Source organism: Erythrolamprus reginae, chromosome 3 (genome assembly GCF_031021105.1).
Source record: "Erythrolamprus reginae isolate rEryReg1 chromosome 3, rEryReg1.hap1, whole genome shotgun sequence".
Taxonomy (NCBI): Eukaryota; Metazoa; Chordata; class Lepidosauria; order Squamata; family Dipsadidae; genus Erythrolamprus; species Erythrolamprus reginae.
Genome location: NC_091952.1, coordinates 44,826,554 through 44,843,526, shown reverse-complemented (window position 1 = coordinate 44,843,526; position 16,973 = coordinate 44,826,554). Strand labels below are relative to the sequence as shown.

The 16,973-nt window shown below is 39.9% G+C and overlaps 1 protein-coding gene across 1 annotated transcript in view; it reads left to right on the top strand.

Annotated features, from left to right (window-relative positions):
* ATP6V0B (ATPase H+ transporting V0 subunit b) overlaps positions 1-16,973 on the top strand; it is an 18,922-nt gene extending 1,949 nt beyond the window's left edge. Inside the window, exons 2-8 of the mRNA XM_070745038.1 lie at positions 5,198-5,246; positions 7,796-7,879; positions 8,975-9,052; positions 9,500-9,569; positions 11,714-11,765; positions 13,535-13,725; positions 16,395-16,973. Coding sequence (XP_070601139.1) covers positions 5,198-5,246; positions 7,796-7,879; positions 8,975-9,052; positions 9,500-9,569; positions 11,714-11,765; positions 13,535-13,725; positions 16,395-16,421 — 551 coding nt within the window. The 3' untranslated portion in view covers positions 16,422-16,973. The remainder of the gene's footprint in view (positions 1-5,197; positions 5,247-7,795; positions 7,880-8,974; positions 9,053-9,499; positions 9,570-11,713; positions 11,766-13,534; positions 13,726-16,394) is intronic.

Genomic DNA, 16,973 nt, shown 5'->3' with positions numbered 1-16,973 from the left:
TTTTATGGCTAGATCCTTCATGCCACATTACATTTTAGCTGATACGTACTTCTGCAGATGATTATCAAACATATTGGAAAGCTGCTTTGAAACTGAATGGTATATATGTTCTGCTGTGTACCTGTGATTTCTTGGGATCTGTTAATAATAGCATTGCTTAGATGATGAAAAATCTCTATTGTACATAGTGTACATAGTAAACTTCATTTAGTTTATTTTGTCAACAGCCTTTGGAGCAGCTCACCTAGTAAGAACGATGAGCCTGCAATGAACCTGGGAACTTCAACTGCATTTGTTTGGCTGATGTGGTTCAGACTTGTTGAGTCAGGATTAAGGAAGGAGAAACCATAAACTCAAGTTTGACCTTCTAACTCAACTCAGTATTTCCTCAAGGTCATTTTAGCAAGTGGGCACAAAATTTAAAAAAATGATTTTGGAAATCAAATTTTCTTACTTGCTTTTGCTGGGAACATCACCCCATATAGTGTCCCCCTCTGCTTAACCTTGCTCAATTTCTGTCCTTGTAGATGTTTGCCACCAAGATTTCCTCCCGCAGGTTTTTCTTTGGCTTCTTAGCAGGCAAGGGAAACTCTCAGTTCTGTTTTCTCATTTAGATGATTTGGTTGGTTTAGGAATAATAATTTTTAGTATGATTTCCACTCCCTATCAAAGGGGAAGTTAGCTTCTTCCTTTTTCAGTTAGACTTGTGTCTCATAGTTGCTTTCTGTCTTCAATTCATATTCTGAAATTATTTTAGGAAATACATGCCCCTGAGCTAAATCGTGTTCATCAAACTGGATGGTTGATAAGGAAAGGATTGATAGTCATAACATTAAATTCTGTTCTTTGTTTGAGAAAGTAGATCCAAATACAGTGGTACCTCATCATACGAACTTAATTGGTTCCAGGAGGAGGTTTGTAAGGTGAAAAGTTCGTAAGATGAAACAATGTTTCCCACAGGAATCAATGTAAAAGCAAATAATGGGTGCAAATCGTTCAGGAAAATCCCAAACTTTAGAAGGGAGGCGAACAGAGGGCAGGGAGGAGCAGCTAAAGGGGGCGGGTGGAAGAAGCAAGGCTAGGCTAAAGGGTGAGTGGGAAGGAAGAAAGGCAAGGGGGGCGCCCCTCCCTTTTCTTTCTTCAAAAGACACCCTTTCAGTTCCTTTGCAAGCACGTTGTTCTCTGCAAGATTTTTCCTCCCCCAAGCTGCCCCTCCCTCCTCCCTTTTCTTTCTTAAAAAGACACCCTTTCAGTTCCTTTGCAAGCACGTTGTTCTCTGCAAAATGTTTCCTACTCCAAGCAGCCCCTCCCTTTTCTTTCTTCAAAAAAGGGGGGGGAAAGAAACCCCTTCATCCCAGCAGCAGCTACTTGGGTTCGTAAGGTGAAAATAGTTCGGAAGAAGAGGCAAAAAAATCTTAAACACCGGGTTCGTATCTTGAAAAGTTCGTTAGAAGAGGCGTTCGTAAGATGAGGTACCACTGTATAAGAAATCCTTTCTATAGTGTATGTGGTTTGCAAAGGGAGAAATAAGAAAAATCTTTAATTTTTTCAGCACTTCTCTGTTAAAGTAGGATGTAGAAACATAGGGGTTGGTTCAGAAGACATAGGATATCAAACTGGCGATGTGTCACACACATGGCAAGTACACCCCAGCTCCGCGAAGGGAAAAGCATCACAAAATGTCACATGACAGCGCAAGTTTGACACCCCTGCTATAGATTATTTAGTAAAATTTATTCATAATTCTGGCTGTTCTCTTGGTATTATGTACAAGAATTGAACAACTGTTGCTATAGTGTACTTGGTTATGACCTCTTAATCATGAGCGGAAAATCTAGCTATAGTCTTTGGGAGTGGCATCCTTAAATGTGCCATGTAATTTCCTCCCCTTTTAATATTGACAGTTTCAACAATTACTGAACTCTATCAGAATTGCATACATAGTATTCCATCCTTTAAGCTGTCAGAATAAAAAGAATCAAATGTTATTTTATGTCATGCCCCCACATACAGAGTTCTACATGATTTCAAAAACTATATATAATCTAAAGTTCAAAGCTCTGTGAGTTCAATTCCTAGTAGAGGTTTTAGCTCATGCAAAATAACATTTAGTTACCTGCAAATAAGAAGACCCAGTAAGGATAAAACCAGTCATTTGGTATCTCTTGGAGGTCAATGTAACTGCTGACACCAAATTTCTGTTCGATTCTTTGAGCCTACCAGTACAGGTAGTTTAGGGTAGCTTAAGAGAAAAGTTTTCATCTAGCACTCAGCAAGAAAATAATTTTTAAAAACTCCCAACTTCTTTTTGCAATTTGCCCCATTCTTTCTTAACAGAAGAGAAATAGTGTTCTCCAGTGTTCTTATTTATCCACAGGGTCTCATGTGATACATAAATATCAGGAAGTTGTTGTGCAACTCTGCCATATATGCATTCTCATTTCATTCCTCTGTGTTTTTATTCAAAGTTTATTTTGCCAGTTTAAAATGCATGTTTTTTTCTGAATAATGTCTTTTTGTGATTAATTATAGGGATTTTTTCCTTCTTCTACAAAATCTTTAAAATGTATTTCAACTTATTTTAGTAAGCTTCCTTAAAAGTTAAAAAGGCTTAAAAATTTTCTTGGACATCCTCACAGATAATATATATTTTAGCCATTCAAAGAATGATAGTTAAACAAAAATATGAACCATGAACGTGTATGAAATATTTGAAGAGAAGGCTCTGGATTAGAATTCTGTCTTGCTAGTTTAGTGATAGAGAGAATCGATGTATCCATTGTTGACTTAATTTGTGTAGAGGCTGTTGCAAATTTGGAAAATAATGCATAATGCAGATTAGATATTATAAAATCTTCTGACCAGGAAGTTTAGACTGCTAAAGAAATTACTTGCTTCAGAAACTAGACATTGTCTGTTTGGGGATTTGTTTTTTGGGGTGTTTTTTGGTTTTTTAGCTGTTTTTTAATATTAGATTTGTTTCCATTGTAACATTGTTATTATTATTGGTGTGAGCTGCCCCGAGTCTTCGGAGAGGAGTGGCATACAAATCTAATAAATTATTATTAATTATTATTATTATTAAAGAGAAATTATATTCAGGTCTCCTTTGTCCAAACTGAATTGCAGTTTTTTATTTTGAAAGTTCCAGGACTTTTCATGGTACTTCAGTTATATAAATATTTGATTGCTAATGATGTTTAGTAATTTAAATCTGATAATTGAAAGAGAAGGCTTTAGCACAATGTGTGATAGGACTGGTCATTTCTTAAACTGCTGACAACATAAAAGGTAGGAATAGCTCCTTTTACAATAGTTCCAGGCTATATCTTATGAGTTCACTGAAGTGTTAATGACATACTTGGAGGTAGGGAAACACCATTCCATATTTCTGCCCCAAATCTACATTTTTAGTAACTACAAAAGAACCTCTATTTATGTTAGTTAAGCATCAGATGCAAAAGCTATGCCCATACCTAGTACTGTGCTGTGTTCCCCTAAAGACAAGAACCTGCCTTATATTTTTTTGAACCCTGAAATAAATGTTTGGCTTATTGCCAGGCATTCAAAAACCAATTGGGCTTATTATCGGGGAAGTCTTATTTTGGGGAAAACAGGGTAGCCTCCAATTTTTACCTATAAATTGAAAGCTGCCGGTACTTGAAAAAAAATGTTGACCTCTGTTTTCCGGACAAATAAATAGCTATTAATCTAGATGGGTAAAGGATATAGAGTTTGTATGGCTTGAGGCTCAGACTGTCACTTGGGAGAAGTTATGTATCTTTAAAGGAGGTTTTGTTTATAGTAATATAATTCTGATCCTGTCGTGAACAGAGACTCAAGGTGTTTCTGAATAAATTCTAGGTTACTGATTGTTATTTCCAGTTTCATAACTGACTTCCTCACTCTCTTTTCCACATATAAAGGGATATTTCTAGATTCATGTTCTTGGTGGTTATGTTGTGGTTTAAATATCCAGGAATGGGAACTATGCAAACTCTGGTGAATTGACTTCATAACTGTAGCCACCCAAATTAGACTCCGAGTAAAAAGATTAAAGTATGAATACATATTTTGTAATGCTACCTCTGGGGGTTTTTTCCCTGTTTCTTTAGATCAAAATGCCATCTACTGCTTTCGTCCTTAAGTAATTGTAGAAACCAACATAAGATTCAAGAGCTTATTTCTCCTTGATATTATAGGGAGCCTTGTTAAGCCACCCTTATAACTTTTCTTTCTTCTCAAATTCTTAAGATACTTTGTGGAATAAGTCTGCTTGGGACTATTCACAAATGAGACAGAATACTTGGATCCTGTGACTCTGTTGTCATATTCTGTTAGTATATGCTGATACATATTTCCCATAAGTGTGTCATTAACTAATTTTGTGAAGTGTTCATTTTTCTGAAAATTCCACTCTGTGCTTCATATATGACTCCTCCATCCCCCAGCTATAGTGTATGATATTTGGTATATTTGGTCTTCAACAATAGGTGTATGCTTATACTACCCATTTATAAGTAGAAAGTTTTATCCTGAAAAGTAATTTGGCATTAGAAAGATTTATAGTGTAAATTGGATGAAGATACAAGAATCTACATATTTTTCTTTTTTTTCCCCCATGTGGAGGTTTGATATTATTTGCCTGTTCTGAGAATGATGGTTTCAATAGTGGTACCATCCCAGTTTCAGGCATTGAGAAGTAGGGACTAGCGTTGGGCGAACCAAACTTGCAAAGTTGGGTTCATGCCGGGGAGCTGTCGGCCGGTCAGGAGGCTGGGAGAGAGGCGCCAAAGGAGGCAGGGAATCCCACGACGGGATTCCAGGGGTGGAGCTTTGACGTCACAGAGACTCCTTCCTGGCCAGCCAAAATGGGGAGTCTCCGTGATGTCAAAGCCCTGCCCCCGGAATCCCATCGCGGGATTCCCCACCTCCTTTTGCTTGCAGCGCCATTCCCGAGGCGGGGAAATTATTTCTTTATCCTTTTATTTTTACGGATGATGGGATTCCGGGGGGGGGGGGGGTGTTTGACGTCACAGAGAAGTGTTCGGATTCGGGTTCGGCGATCTTACCCGAACTCTGCCGCCAAGTTCGGGTAAGTTCACTGAACCCGAACTTTGTTGGGTTTGCCCAACACTAGTAGGGACTCATTTCAACTTTCAACGTTGAAACATTCAACTTTTCTTTTCTTTTTCAGGAATCTGCTATACAATATTTAACCTGGGCTTTCGCTTCGATGTAGCATGGTAAGTTGTCCCTTTCTTCCCAAACGGGGATTAAAGTAATGGGGGGGGGGAAATGGCTTATGAATATTCTTCATGATGGCTCAGGAAAGGTGCTATGGAGATTAAGAGTAATTGCCCAGTGTATCTCACGAGTTCTTGGATTATGGATACCTGAAGATCTGGCAATACTGCACCCCAGAGATGAGTAAGCAACGCTTGGCCTGTTTGCATCTACACTGCAGTTCTTGACAGCAATATTAATGGCTCTGTTCACTTTTACTAATCAGTTCTGCTAATAGCATTATTTTGCTTACTCAATTGGCACCCTAAACTTATTATTATTATTATTTATGAATAGCTTGTTCTTATGCTTGGCTAGGTAAGGTTTACAAGCCATTCAGTGTTGACACCCTAATTTTATGAATAAACTTTTACTTTTTGCCCTGAAACAATTTTATTAAATTCATCAAAGATCAGAAAAGAATTTACAAAATAGTAGTATTTGCATTCCTCTTTGGTAATGTTTTAACAAAGAGAATTATAATAATTCTTAATTATAATATAATTATATTAATATAATCAGGAAAAGGTGGAATTAAAGTAAAAAAAGCGAATTGGGATTCTTTACATGAATAGGTAAGCCTAAGGAGAAAAATTTAAAATACACATTTATTTTTCCTTTCCAAAACTTACTTAAATAAAAAAGCTAAACTATCATGAAAAAAATACTACAACTAAGAAAAGCAGGTTAGAAAAGAATAAAATGACCTTTGCTGTTAACTTTGGTCAGTGCAGTTTATCTCATTTTTACACACTACTGATTCAGGGAAAGATGTATTTTAGTATACCAAGTTTTTTGCAAGGGCAAAACTGGCAGCCAATAGAAATTGAATTAATCTCTTATATTGCATCCTAAACATAAAGTGTGTTAAGTCTTCACTTTTGGATGCTGCTACAGAGCATTGCATGCCAAAACAACTAGTCGCAGGAGTAGATTTTTTTTCTTTGCCATCACTTTGCTGAACACTTAATTTCCATAGTTCTGTCTTATTAAGTATATTATCCATATAGTTTTTTATCCATATGGCTTTTTTCCCTTCATTTTTATCCTTCTCATCTGTTATACCTTTTCTGCTGGTATCATTATTATGATTATTACCATTGTGATTATTATTACTTCATTTTTGCATGTATATTGGGAATGTATACATTGAAGACAAATTCCTTATGTATCCAAACACAGCTATCAATAAAGCTAATCTACTCTATTTTATTCTATATACATTTGTGTTTGGAAATGTAGAAATGAACTAGTTACAGGATGAATTGCCATATAATTGTTTTGATTCCATGAAAAACTTTTGACCAAAACAAATAGTTACAGATGTCTTATTATAATAGAAGTGAAGGAGTCTGTGAAAAGAAGGGCAGCCTAATAAATATATGTGTGTGACTTTTTTTCCTTCTGAATTTGAAAATTAAGTGAGACTAGGATAGATCTATTTCGGCCTTATTTTGGCATCATCAGCTAGCCATACCCTCACTGGGACTTGGAACCTGCAACCTTTGCCTTGCAAGGCAGAGAATTAATCTCTAGGCTACAGTATCCAATCCCTTCAGCTCTGCTCCAGGGAAGAGTTACATATTTTTGTGTCAAATCACCCTGGTGTATTGAAAGAACATCACAGCTCCTTTTTTGCCTCTCAGCCCAACCCAGGGCCATTTCCAAGGCAGTTAATTTTATTGATAGCCGACAATTCTATCTGTGTGTGTGTGTGTGTGTGTGTATTTCACATGTTTTATTTTTTGCTGAATTTGAAAATTAAGGGAGACCAGGATAGATCTATTTCGGCTTATTTTGGCCTCATCAGCTAGCCATACCTTCACTGGGACTTGAACGTGCAACCTTTGCCGTGTAAGGCAGAAAATTAACCTCTAAGCTACAGGGATTAACCAATCCCTTCAGCTCTGCACCAGGGAAGGGTTACATAGTTTTGTGTCGATTTTTCCATTTTATTTAAAGCTTCTGACTCTCTCTGCTCCTCAGCTTCTCTTTCTGCTACTCTTAACATTTATTGACTGAATCTTCTATGCATGCTCAACAATCCAGGATGGATAGAATTAGGAATCCAGAAGAACCTTTAGAATTCAAATCTGCCAGTCAGCTCCACAATTAAGCAAAAGTGGAAAACAGAGTATAATTCTGGAGCTGATTTGCATGTGTCCTGTTAGGTGATGGATCAAACAAGTTCACCGCTTGCTGCTTTTCTGTTAACCATGCCAGCTTAGAGTCACTTACCTCCAGCACAACTTATAGTTTTTTTCTGTCTCATTCTGAAATATTTTTTTTTCTCACTGCCTGTTTGCATGAGTGAAAACATATTTTTGTGCTTTGGAATGGAATAATAGACTAATTATTATAGCCAAGTTACAACTATAAAGTCTTTTCTCTGTGTTTTTAACTGAGATTCCTCCTTTTTTTGTGAGTACAGCGATTTCATATACTATGATGCCACCCATCATAAGCATGGCATATTTTAAGATATTCTTATATATATATATATATGTAGGTTCCTGACAGAGACGTCTCCGTATATGTGGTCTAACCTGGGTATTGGGTTATCCATTTCATTGTCAGTGGTGGGAGCTGCATGGTGAGTATCTTTTTTCTTCATAGCTCTCTTCTCTTCTGGTCACTAACTGACAAGTACAGCTGACCTCTGCTTTTGAATTCACTTACTGATATTAAAATGATACATGAAACTAATTAGCTTCAAACCCAGTTACATTTTGCTTGGAAAAATTGAGGGCCCATGGAAGATACTTTGTCTTGTATAATTGCAAAGACAAATACAGATGAGCGTAAATCATTTTATGAATAAATAATTTATCAGAGGCATAAGTATAGGATCTTCAGAAGAAAAGGATTTAGGGGTAGTGATTTCTGACAGTCTCAAAATGGGTGAACAGTGCAGTCCGGCGGTAGGGAGAGCAAGTAGGATGCTTGGTTGCATAGCTAGAGGTATAACAAGCAGGAAGAGGGAGATTGTGATCCCACTATATAGAGCGCTGGTGAGACCACATTTGGAATCCTGTGTTCAGTTCTGGAGACCTCGCCTACAAAATGATATTGACAAAATTGAACGAGTCCAAAGACGGGCTACAAGAATGGTGGAAGGTCTTAAGCATAAAACGTATCAGGAAAGACTTAATGAACTCAATCTGTATAGTCTGGAGGACAGAAGGAAAAGGGGGGACATGATCGACACATTTAAATATGTTAAAGGGTTAAATAAGGTCCAGGAGGGAAGTGTTTTTAATAGGAAAGTGAACCCAAGAACAAGGGGACACAATCTGAAGTTAGTTGGGGGAAAGATCAAAAGCAACGTGAGAAAATATTATTTTACTGAAAGAGTAGTAGATCCTTGGAACAAACTTCCAGCATACGTGGTAGATAAATCCACAGTAACTGAATTTAAACATGCCTGGGATAAACATATATCCATTGTAAGATAAAATACAGAAAATAATATAAGGGCAGACTAAATGAGGTCTTTTTCTGCCGTCAGACTTCTATGTTTCTATGTTTCTATCTGCTGCTCAAGCAGGGGGTTGGACTAGATGACCTGCAAGATCCCTTCCAGCTGTAATAATAAATAAATAAACTATTTGCAGTGGTTTGCTGGTGCTGATTCCAAATTATCTGTGCAACACGGTGAAGGTTGTCCATCTAACAATTCTGTTTTTAGGGGGATTTATATCACTGGATCCAGCATCATTGGAGGTGGTGTCAAAGCACCTAGGATCAAAACCAAAAATTTGGTCAGGTGAGAAAAGTTCTCTTCTCCATTTGTATTACAGACATACTGAAAACTACAAAGGTCACCAGGACATCAGGTCACTGGGCAATGTTATTCTCCATATAGCACTGGAATTAAATCTAAGGGGCACTTACTGGAACAAAGCTCTTTAAAGGAATTTTTTTTTTCAGTGACACCCCCTCTCCCCAAACCCTACCCCAAAATCATGGTGTAAAGCATACACAGATGGAAGCTGGTAGTAGGCTACAAAATCCAGCAGTACAGTATATCCTATTGTTACGATGGTATCTAGGATAGGATCTTAGCATTGGGGCACAAAAGCCATTTCTTTCTCCTTCCTTCCTCTCTCCTTTTTCTCTTTCAAAAATAGAGCGACAAGTAATGATATAATCTGGGGAAGATAGCCATTTTTTGCCCCCACTTCAGCTGCTAAACTCTTCTTTCTCCTTGCAGTATAATCTTTTGTGAAGCTGTGGCCATCTATGGAATCATCATGGCTATTGTGATTACCAACATGGCAGAGGTATTAACTGTTTTGTATAATGTTTCTCAGCTAAAATGGACTCTTACCATTTTTCAGATATGTCTGATTTGATGTTAACCATATCCATTTGTTTCCTGAGAAGGAAGCAAAGTAGATTATAGTACAGTGATACCTCGTCTTACAAACGCCTCGTCATACAAACTTTTCGAGATACAAACCCGGGGTTTAAGATTTTTTTGCCTCTTCTTACAAACTATTTTCACCTTACAAACCCACCGCCGCCGCTGGGATGCCCCACTTCCGGACTTCCGTTGCCAGCAAAGCATCCATTTTTGCGCTGCTGGGATTCCCCTGAGGCTCCCCTCCATGGGAAACCCCACCTTCGGACTTCTGTTGCCAGCGAAGAACTCGTTTTTGTGATGCTGGGATTCCACTGCTGGGATTCCACTGCAGCATCGCAAAAACACAGAAGTGCAGAGGTGGGGTTTCCCATGGAGGGGAGCCTCAGGGGAATCCCAGCAGCGCAAAAACGGGCGCTTCGGCTGGCAAAAGGGTTGAATTTTGGGCTTGCACGCATTAATCGCTTTTCCATTAATTCCTATGGAAAACATTGTTTCATCTTACAAACTTTTCACGTTAAGAACCCCGTCCCGGAACCAATTAAGTTTGTAAGACAAGGTATCACTGTATTTCAAACAAAATACAAATCAAATCAATCAGTAGATTTCTAGTGTTGTGCTAAGTAGTGAATAATTGCAGATAACAGATAGCAAATAGCAAATATGGCTCAACCTCTTTAATTGATTCGATTCGATTCGATTTCAATTTTTTTTAATGCCGCCCTTCTCCTTAGACTCAGGGCGGCTTACAACATGTTAGCAATGGCCCGTTTTTAACAGCCAGCATATTGCCCCTACAATCCTGGTCCTCATTTATACACAATCATCAGTGGGTATAAAAGCTTGGCCAGATGCTTTTAAACACTGGACAGTGTTGCCAAGATTAATTATCTCCATTGCAAATGAAAGAAAATCTGGTAATAAAATTATTTATATTTGCTGCCCTGAGTCCTGTTGAAGTGGGCGGCATATAAATATAAACAACAAATACATACATACATACATACATACATACATACATACATACATACATACATTATTGCAAAAATATTACTTTTATGAACAGACTCTCTTTCATTTGTCACAAGTAGGTCTCCATAAACCATCCCAAGTAAATATGAGTTCAAAAGTTACAACTATCAAAACTATCTAACTATCGAAAGTTATCAACACTGGTCCAAAAGTTCTCCACTACTAAGAGATATAACCTACCCTAAACAGTCTACAATTGCCCCATTTTTTAAAAGAAATTTGTTTTGGTAAATCCTAATGCCAGGGCTAGTACCCTATTTAGGCTTTGAGCTTCAGTTGGGGTTCCTGCTACTCTATCAGCCTTCCTGTTATGAAGCAGCTTCCCTACCTGTGATGGTTGTTTGTTTGTTTTCATTTAATTGGATTTTTATAGCTTGGTGCTACGTCTGGATCGGTAGTGGAATTTTTCAGATTTATGGAGCTAGTAGAATTTAATCTGCCTTCCCTAAGGTGAAAATTTGGAAGCAGTTGGGGAATTCATAGCCACCATAGATCTGAGCCAGATTTTGAGACTTTTTGAGATATGAGACTTTTTGAAGTCCCACCCCATTGGGGGTAGGAGCAGGTGCACATATTAGACCTGGCTTTAGTCTCATGGGATTGACTATAATTTATTTATTTATTTATTTATTGGATTTGTATGCCGCCCCTCTCCGTAGACTCGGGGCGGCTAACAACAATGATAAAAAACAACATGTAACAATCCAATTAATAAAACAACTAAAAACCCTTATTATAAAACCAAACATACATGCAAACATACCATGCATAACTTGTAATGGCCTAGGGGGAAGGAAGATCTTAACTCCCCCATGCCTGGCGGCATAAGTGAATCTTGAGTAGTTTATGAAAGACAGGGAGGGTGGGGGCAGTTCTAATCTCCGGGGGGAGTTGGTTCCAGAGGGCCAGGGCCGCCACAGAGAAGGCTCTTCCCCTGGGGCCCGCCAAACGACATTCTGGTGGGAAATGTTTTTCTTATATGTTTGGAAAAATGTTTTTGTGTCATAGAATGCTTTTTTTCCCCCTTTGCAGCAATTTACTGGTAGAACCCCTGAGCAAATTGGTTCCCAGAACTATCATGCAGGTAGGCTCCATTTGTTAGGTGGAGATGGGGGGTAGGAAGAACGGCTCTTACTTTGTAGAAGCATCATGGATTCCTAGTTACTTAAGAAATGCATTCTCCCAAGTCATGCTATTAACTGTATAAGTATAGGAAGTATGGTGCCCTGTGATTAATGCATTAACTGTAACTCCGACAACCCATATCTTAACTAGTTTTTTCTTTTTACTTGTGGGAATCTAAACAAATGAGTTTATAAGCCCATCACATTTTCTCATTCTGGTCTATGTTAGTCTTCAGGATTTCAAATCTTTCCCAGCTTTAGAAGTGATTGAGTCTGGATAAACTCACCAAAAACCATGACTTTTATCACCAAATTCTAGCCTTTTCTTAGTTGGATTTATGTCTTTACATGAACATTGCAGAAGTTTTATCCTGCTAAGCTATCAAAACAATATGTACTAGTAATTAGCATACAGATTGTGCAAGTTGACTTTCTCCCTTTCTGACCTTTTTGTTATTCCATGCTGCACAAGCAATTTCTAATGTGCTAACTGTCTTTTTGGAGTGGGCACTTATAGCAATAGCACTTGGAGTTATATACCACTTTATATATTCTCTAGGACAGTGTTTCCCAACCTTAGCAACTTGAAGATATTTGGACTTCAACTCCCAGAATTCCCCAGCCAGCAAATGCTGGCTGGGGAATTCTGGGAGTTGAAGTCCAGATATCTTCAAGTTGCCAAGGTTGGGAAACACTGCTCTAGGAGGTTTACAGAATTAGCATATTGCCCACAACAATCTGGGTCCTCATTTTACCAACCTTGGAAGAATGGAAGGCTGAGTCAACCTTGAGCCATTCAGGATCGAATACCTGGAGTGAGCAGTGAGTTAACCTGCAACACTGCATTGTAACCACTCGGTCACCAGGGCTTATCGGATTATCATTGAAGAGATCAGAATAATATGCGTGCTGTATTTGTATGGTTCAAAGCCACCATAATGGCAGCGATGTTCTTATTTATTTTATTTATTTATTTATTTATTGGACTTGTGTGCCACCCCTCTCCGTGGACTCGGGGCAGTTCACAACATATAGCGAAAACACAACAGTACAGTTATCCAATTAATATACTAAAAGGTTCTTAAAATTCTAACTTTAAAAACATTCATTTTCATTCATTCAATAATCACACTAACATCATTCGCTGGACAGGGGAAGGTCTAATGTCCTCAGGCTTGGCGGCAAAGATGTGTTTTTAAACTCTTTTGGAAGACAAGGAGGATGGGTGCAGTGCAAATCTCTGGGGGGAGCTGATTCCAGAGGGCCAGGGCCACCACAGAGAAGGCTCTTCCCCTAGGTCCCACCAGCTGACATTGTTTGATCGACGGGACCCTAAGGAGATCAACTCTGTGGGACTTCATTGGTCGCTGGGATTCATGTGGCAGAAGGCGGTCTCGGAGATAGTTTGGTCCTATGCCATGTAGGGCTTTATAGGTCATAACCAACACTTTGAATTGTGTCCGGAAACCAATCGGCAGCCAATGCAGTCCGCGAAGTGATAATGAAATATGGGCATGCCTTGGAAGGCCCATAACTGCTCACGCAGCTGCACTTTGGACGATTTGAAGTTTCCGAACATGGCAAATCTCAGAGACAAAGTTTTCATATATGAACTGGACATTCAGATCATGTTTTCATTCCACTATTCTCAAGGGAAAGTCCTGAAAGCTTGACAATTGGAAGACGCCACTGGATACTGCCCATTCCTAACGCCGTTTTCTCTACGTAGGTTTCTGCATGTTTGGGGCAGGTTTGACCGTAGGATTTTGCAATCTCTGCTGTGGTGTATGCGTGGGCATTGTGGGAAGTGGTGCTGCACTCGCAGATGCCCAGAATCCCAGCCTCTTTGTCAAGATCCTAATTGTGGAAATCTTTGGCAGTGCCATTGGACTCTTTGGAGTCATCGTAGCAATCCTGCAGGTAAGCCACCCTTACGTTTCTCCACATGAGATTGCCTGCTCGTTGTAACTTTTCCGATTTTCAACTCGTACAGTAGCAAAAAGTTATTTTTCAGCAAAGCCTCAATAAATTTACAATCCCTGTTTTCCCACAGTCCCAATTTCCCCAGCAGTTTTATTTATTTATTTATTAGATTTCTATGCCGCCCTATTCCTCGGACTCAGGGCGTCTCCCAACAAAAGTGAATACATAACATATAGAAATCTAAAAACATACTAAACACCCAATTTCTTAAAAAAGCCAATCACTCACATTCAATCAATCAAGCCCATGCATTCATTCACCGGCCAGGGCAAGATGATAGACTTAATGGCTGCAAGCCTACCAGCACAGATAGGTCTTTAAACTCTTGTGGAAGGTGGGAAGGGTAGGGGCAGTATGAATCTCTGGAGGGAGTTGATTCCAGAGGGCCGGGGCCACCACAGAGAAGGCTCTTCTCCTAGGTCTCGCCAGATGACATTACCTGGCTGACGGGACCTGGAGAAGGCCGGTTTTGTGGGACCTGACCGGCCGCTGGGATATATAAGGCAAAAAACGGTCCCGTAAGTAATCTGGTCTGATGCCATGTAGGGCTTTATAGGTCATAACCAACACTAATTAATACATTATTATTAATACAGTAAAGAGCAATTCCCAATTATTCTTGTGAATTCAGAGGCACCTACAACAACCCCAAGTTCCAAAAGTTGGAAAGAGGCAAGAAATTAACTTTTCAGTATGTTCTAGTAAGATTGTATGGCTTCAACCTATTTTCTCCAGGGAGAGTCTTCCATTTAGCACTGATCGGAATTTTTCATTTCATCCTCCTGGGCTATTGCTCTTTACTCTCATCCGAGATTGCTGTGTTTTCTCATTATCGCAAATAGATAGATTTGTAATTTTTTTTTTTAAAAGCCCACATTACTGCGCATAAACAAATCTGTTACTTGATGATATGTGAGGAAATATGGTAGTCAGAACTGTTGTGGCTGGCATTGAGAAATTGATCACTCAGAACATAAGTAATGGTGGGGCGAGGAAAGCTGCCCCTCCCACAACAATTTCATGAATTTTGGAACCATGTTTAAGGAACAGGCTTAGAGAGGATGTTGCTATTTATGGCCCTCTGATTTCTGGTGACTACATAAAGTTTCTTGGTAGCATTTTCAGAAATAATTTACTGATACCTTCTTAGACTAGAGCAGTGGTTCTCAACATGGGGGTTGGAACCCCTTTGGGGGTCGAACAACAGTTTCACAGGGGTTGCCTAAGACCAGTGATGGCGAACCTTTTTTCCCTCAGGTGCCAAAAGAGTGTGCACGTACACTATCACACATGCGCAAGTGTCCACGCCCATAATTCAATGCTTGGGGGGGGGGACAAAAACAGCTCCCCCTGCCCCCTGGAGTCCGAAAACAGCCTGTTTCCCAACTTCTGGTGGGCCCAGCAGGCTCGTGTTTCGCCCTCCCCAGGCTCCGAAGGCTTCCCTAGAGCTGGGGAAGGGTAAAAATGTCCTCCCCCATCCCCACGGAGGTTTTCTGGAAGCCAAAAACTCCCTCCCAGAGCCTCTGTGCAAGCCAAAAATCAGCTGGCCAGGACACACGTGCACATTGGAGCTGAGCTAGGGCAACCGCTCGTGTGTCAGCAGATATGGCTCCACGTGCCACCTGTGACACCCATGCCATAGGTTCACCATCACTGCCTTAGACCAGTGATTTTCAACCTTTTTTGAGCCGCGGCACATTTTTTACATTTACAAAACCCTGGGGCACATTGAGCTGGGGATGGGGTGGCTAAAAAAAGTTTGGACAAAAAATTTCTCTGTCTCTCTTCCTCCCTTTCACTCTATTTCTCTCTCCCTCCCTCTTTCTCTCCCTTCCTCTTTCTTTCTCTCTCTCTCCATCCCTCTTTCTTTCTCTTCCTTCCTTCCTCTCTTTTTTGCTCTCTTTCTCTCCCTCCCTACCTCCCTCTATGTCTTTCTCTCTCTCTCCTTCCCTCCCTCTCTTTCTCTCTCTTGCTTTTTCTCTCTCTCTCTTGCTTTCTCTCTTGCTTTCTTTCTCTCTCTTGTTCTCTTTCTCGCTCGCTCGCTCTTTCTCTCTCTTGCTTTCTCTCTTTCTTTCTCTCTTACTTTCTCTCTCTTTTCCTTTCTTTCTCTGAGCTTCGCGGCACACCTGACCATGTCTCGCGGCACACTAGTGTGCCGCAGCACACTGGTTGAAAAACACTGCCTTAGACCATGGGAAAAGACAAAATTTCCACAGTGTTAGGAACTAAAGCTTCTATTTTGGCGCCTTGGAACATATTTTTACAATCCAACCAATCAGGTGTTTACAGTGGGGGTGTCCCTCTGACCTTCCTGCCAATCAGCTTAAAGCTCTGTTGGGAGAATTGGTGCTAGACTTATGGTTGGGGGGTCACCACAACACGAGGAACTATATTAAGGAGTCGCAGCATTAGAAAAGTTGAGCACCACTGGACTGGAGAGAGTGACTGGTTCAAAATCACCAGCTGGCTTCAAGCTCATGGGAGGAGGACCGGTACTCAGGCTTCCTTATTCTTAGTCCAGACGCTACACAAAACTGACTTAGCAGTATGTGATTCATAAAAGTATAGAGTTGACGTGACCTTTTGCTTTTTCTTGTATTTTGCAGACAACTAGAGTGAACATGGGTGACTAAACTCTTTGCCAACTGCAGATCCTGTATATATTTATTTAAATGTCTCCTGGTGGCCTAGGAGCTTGATGTATAAAGTTCTTCTTGTGATCTACACCTACTGGGCCATGGACAAACCTGATAAATTGATGTGTGTTTGTGAGAATTTATCCTTCTCTCCCCCCCTGCCTTTTTCCTGCTCTGTTTTTTTTTCCCCAGAAGGAAGGGGCTGGACGCCTTGCTGGAAAGAGCCTTAGGTGTTCTAGCCTTTTGCATTCTCTGTGGCAATCACTGCCAATTATAATACAGTGTTCTATGAAAGAAAAAAAAATTGTTCTTGTCCCAAGTAGACGCCCTTCTTGTGTGCTCCCTGCTGCTGTGCCCCAATTGTTATCCTAGCTTTGATGGCTGATTTTTATTCTCCCTGAATAATGGTGGCACTGGCTGAGCTCTTGGCTGTGGGGACTGTGGATAGTGTCCCTTCTACACACACCTCCACGTGAAGGGACACAAGAAACGAACAATGTGATTTTCCGAACCCTAAATGATTGGTTATTAAAATCAACGATGGTGAAA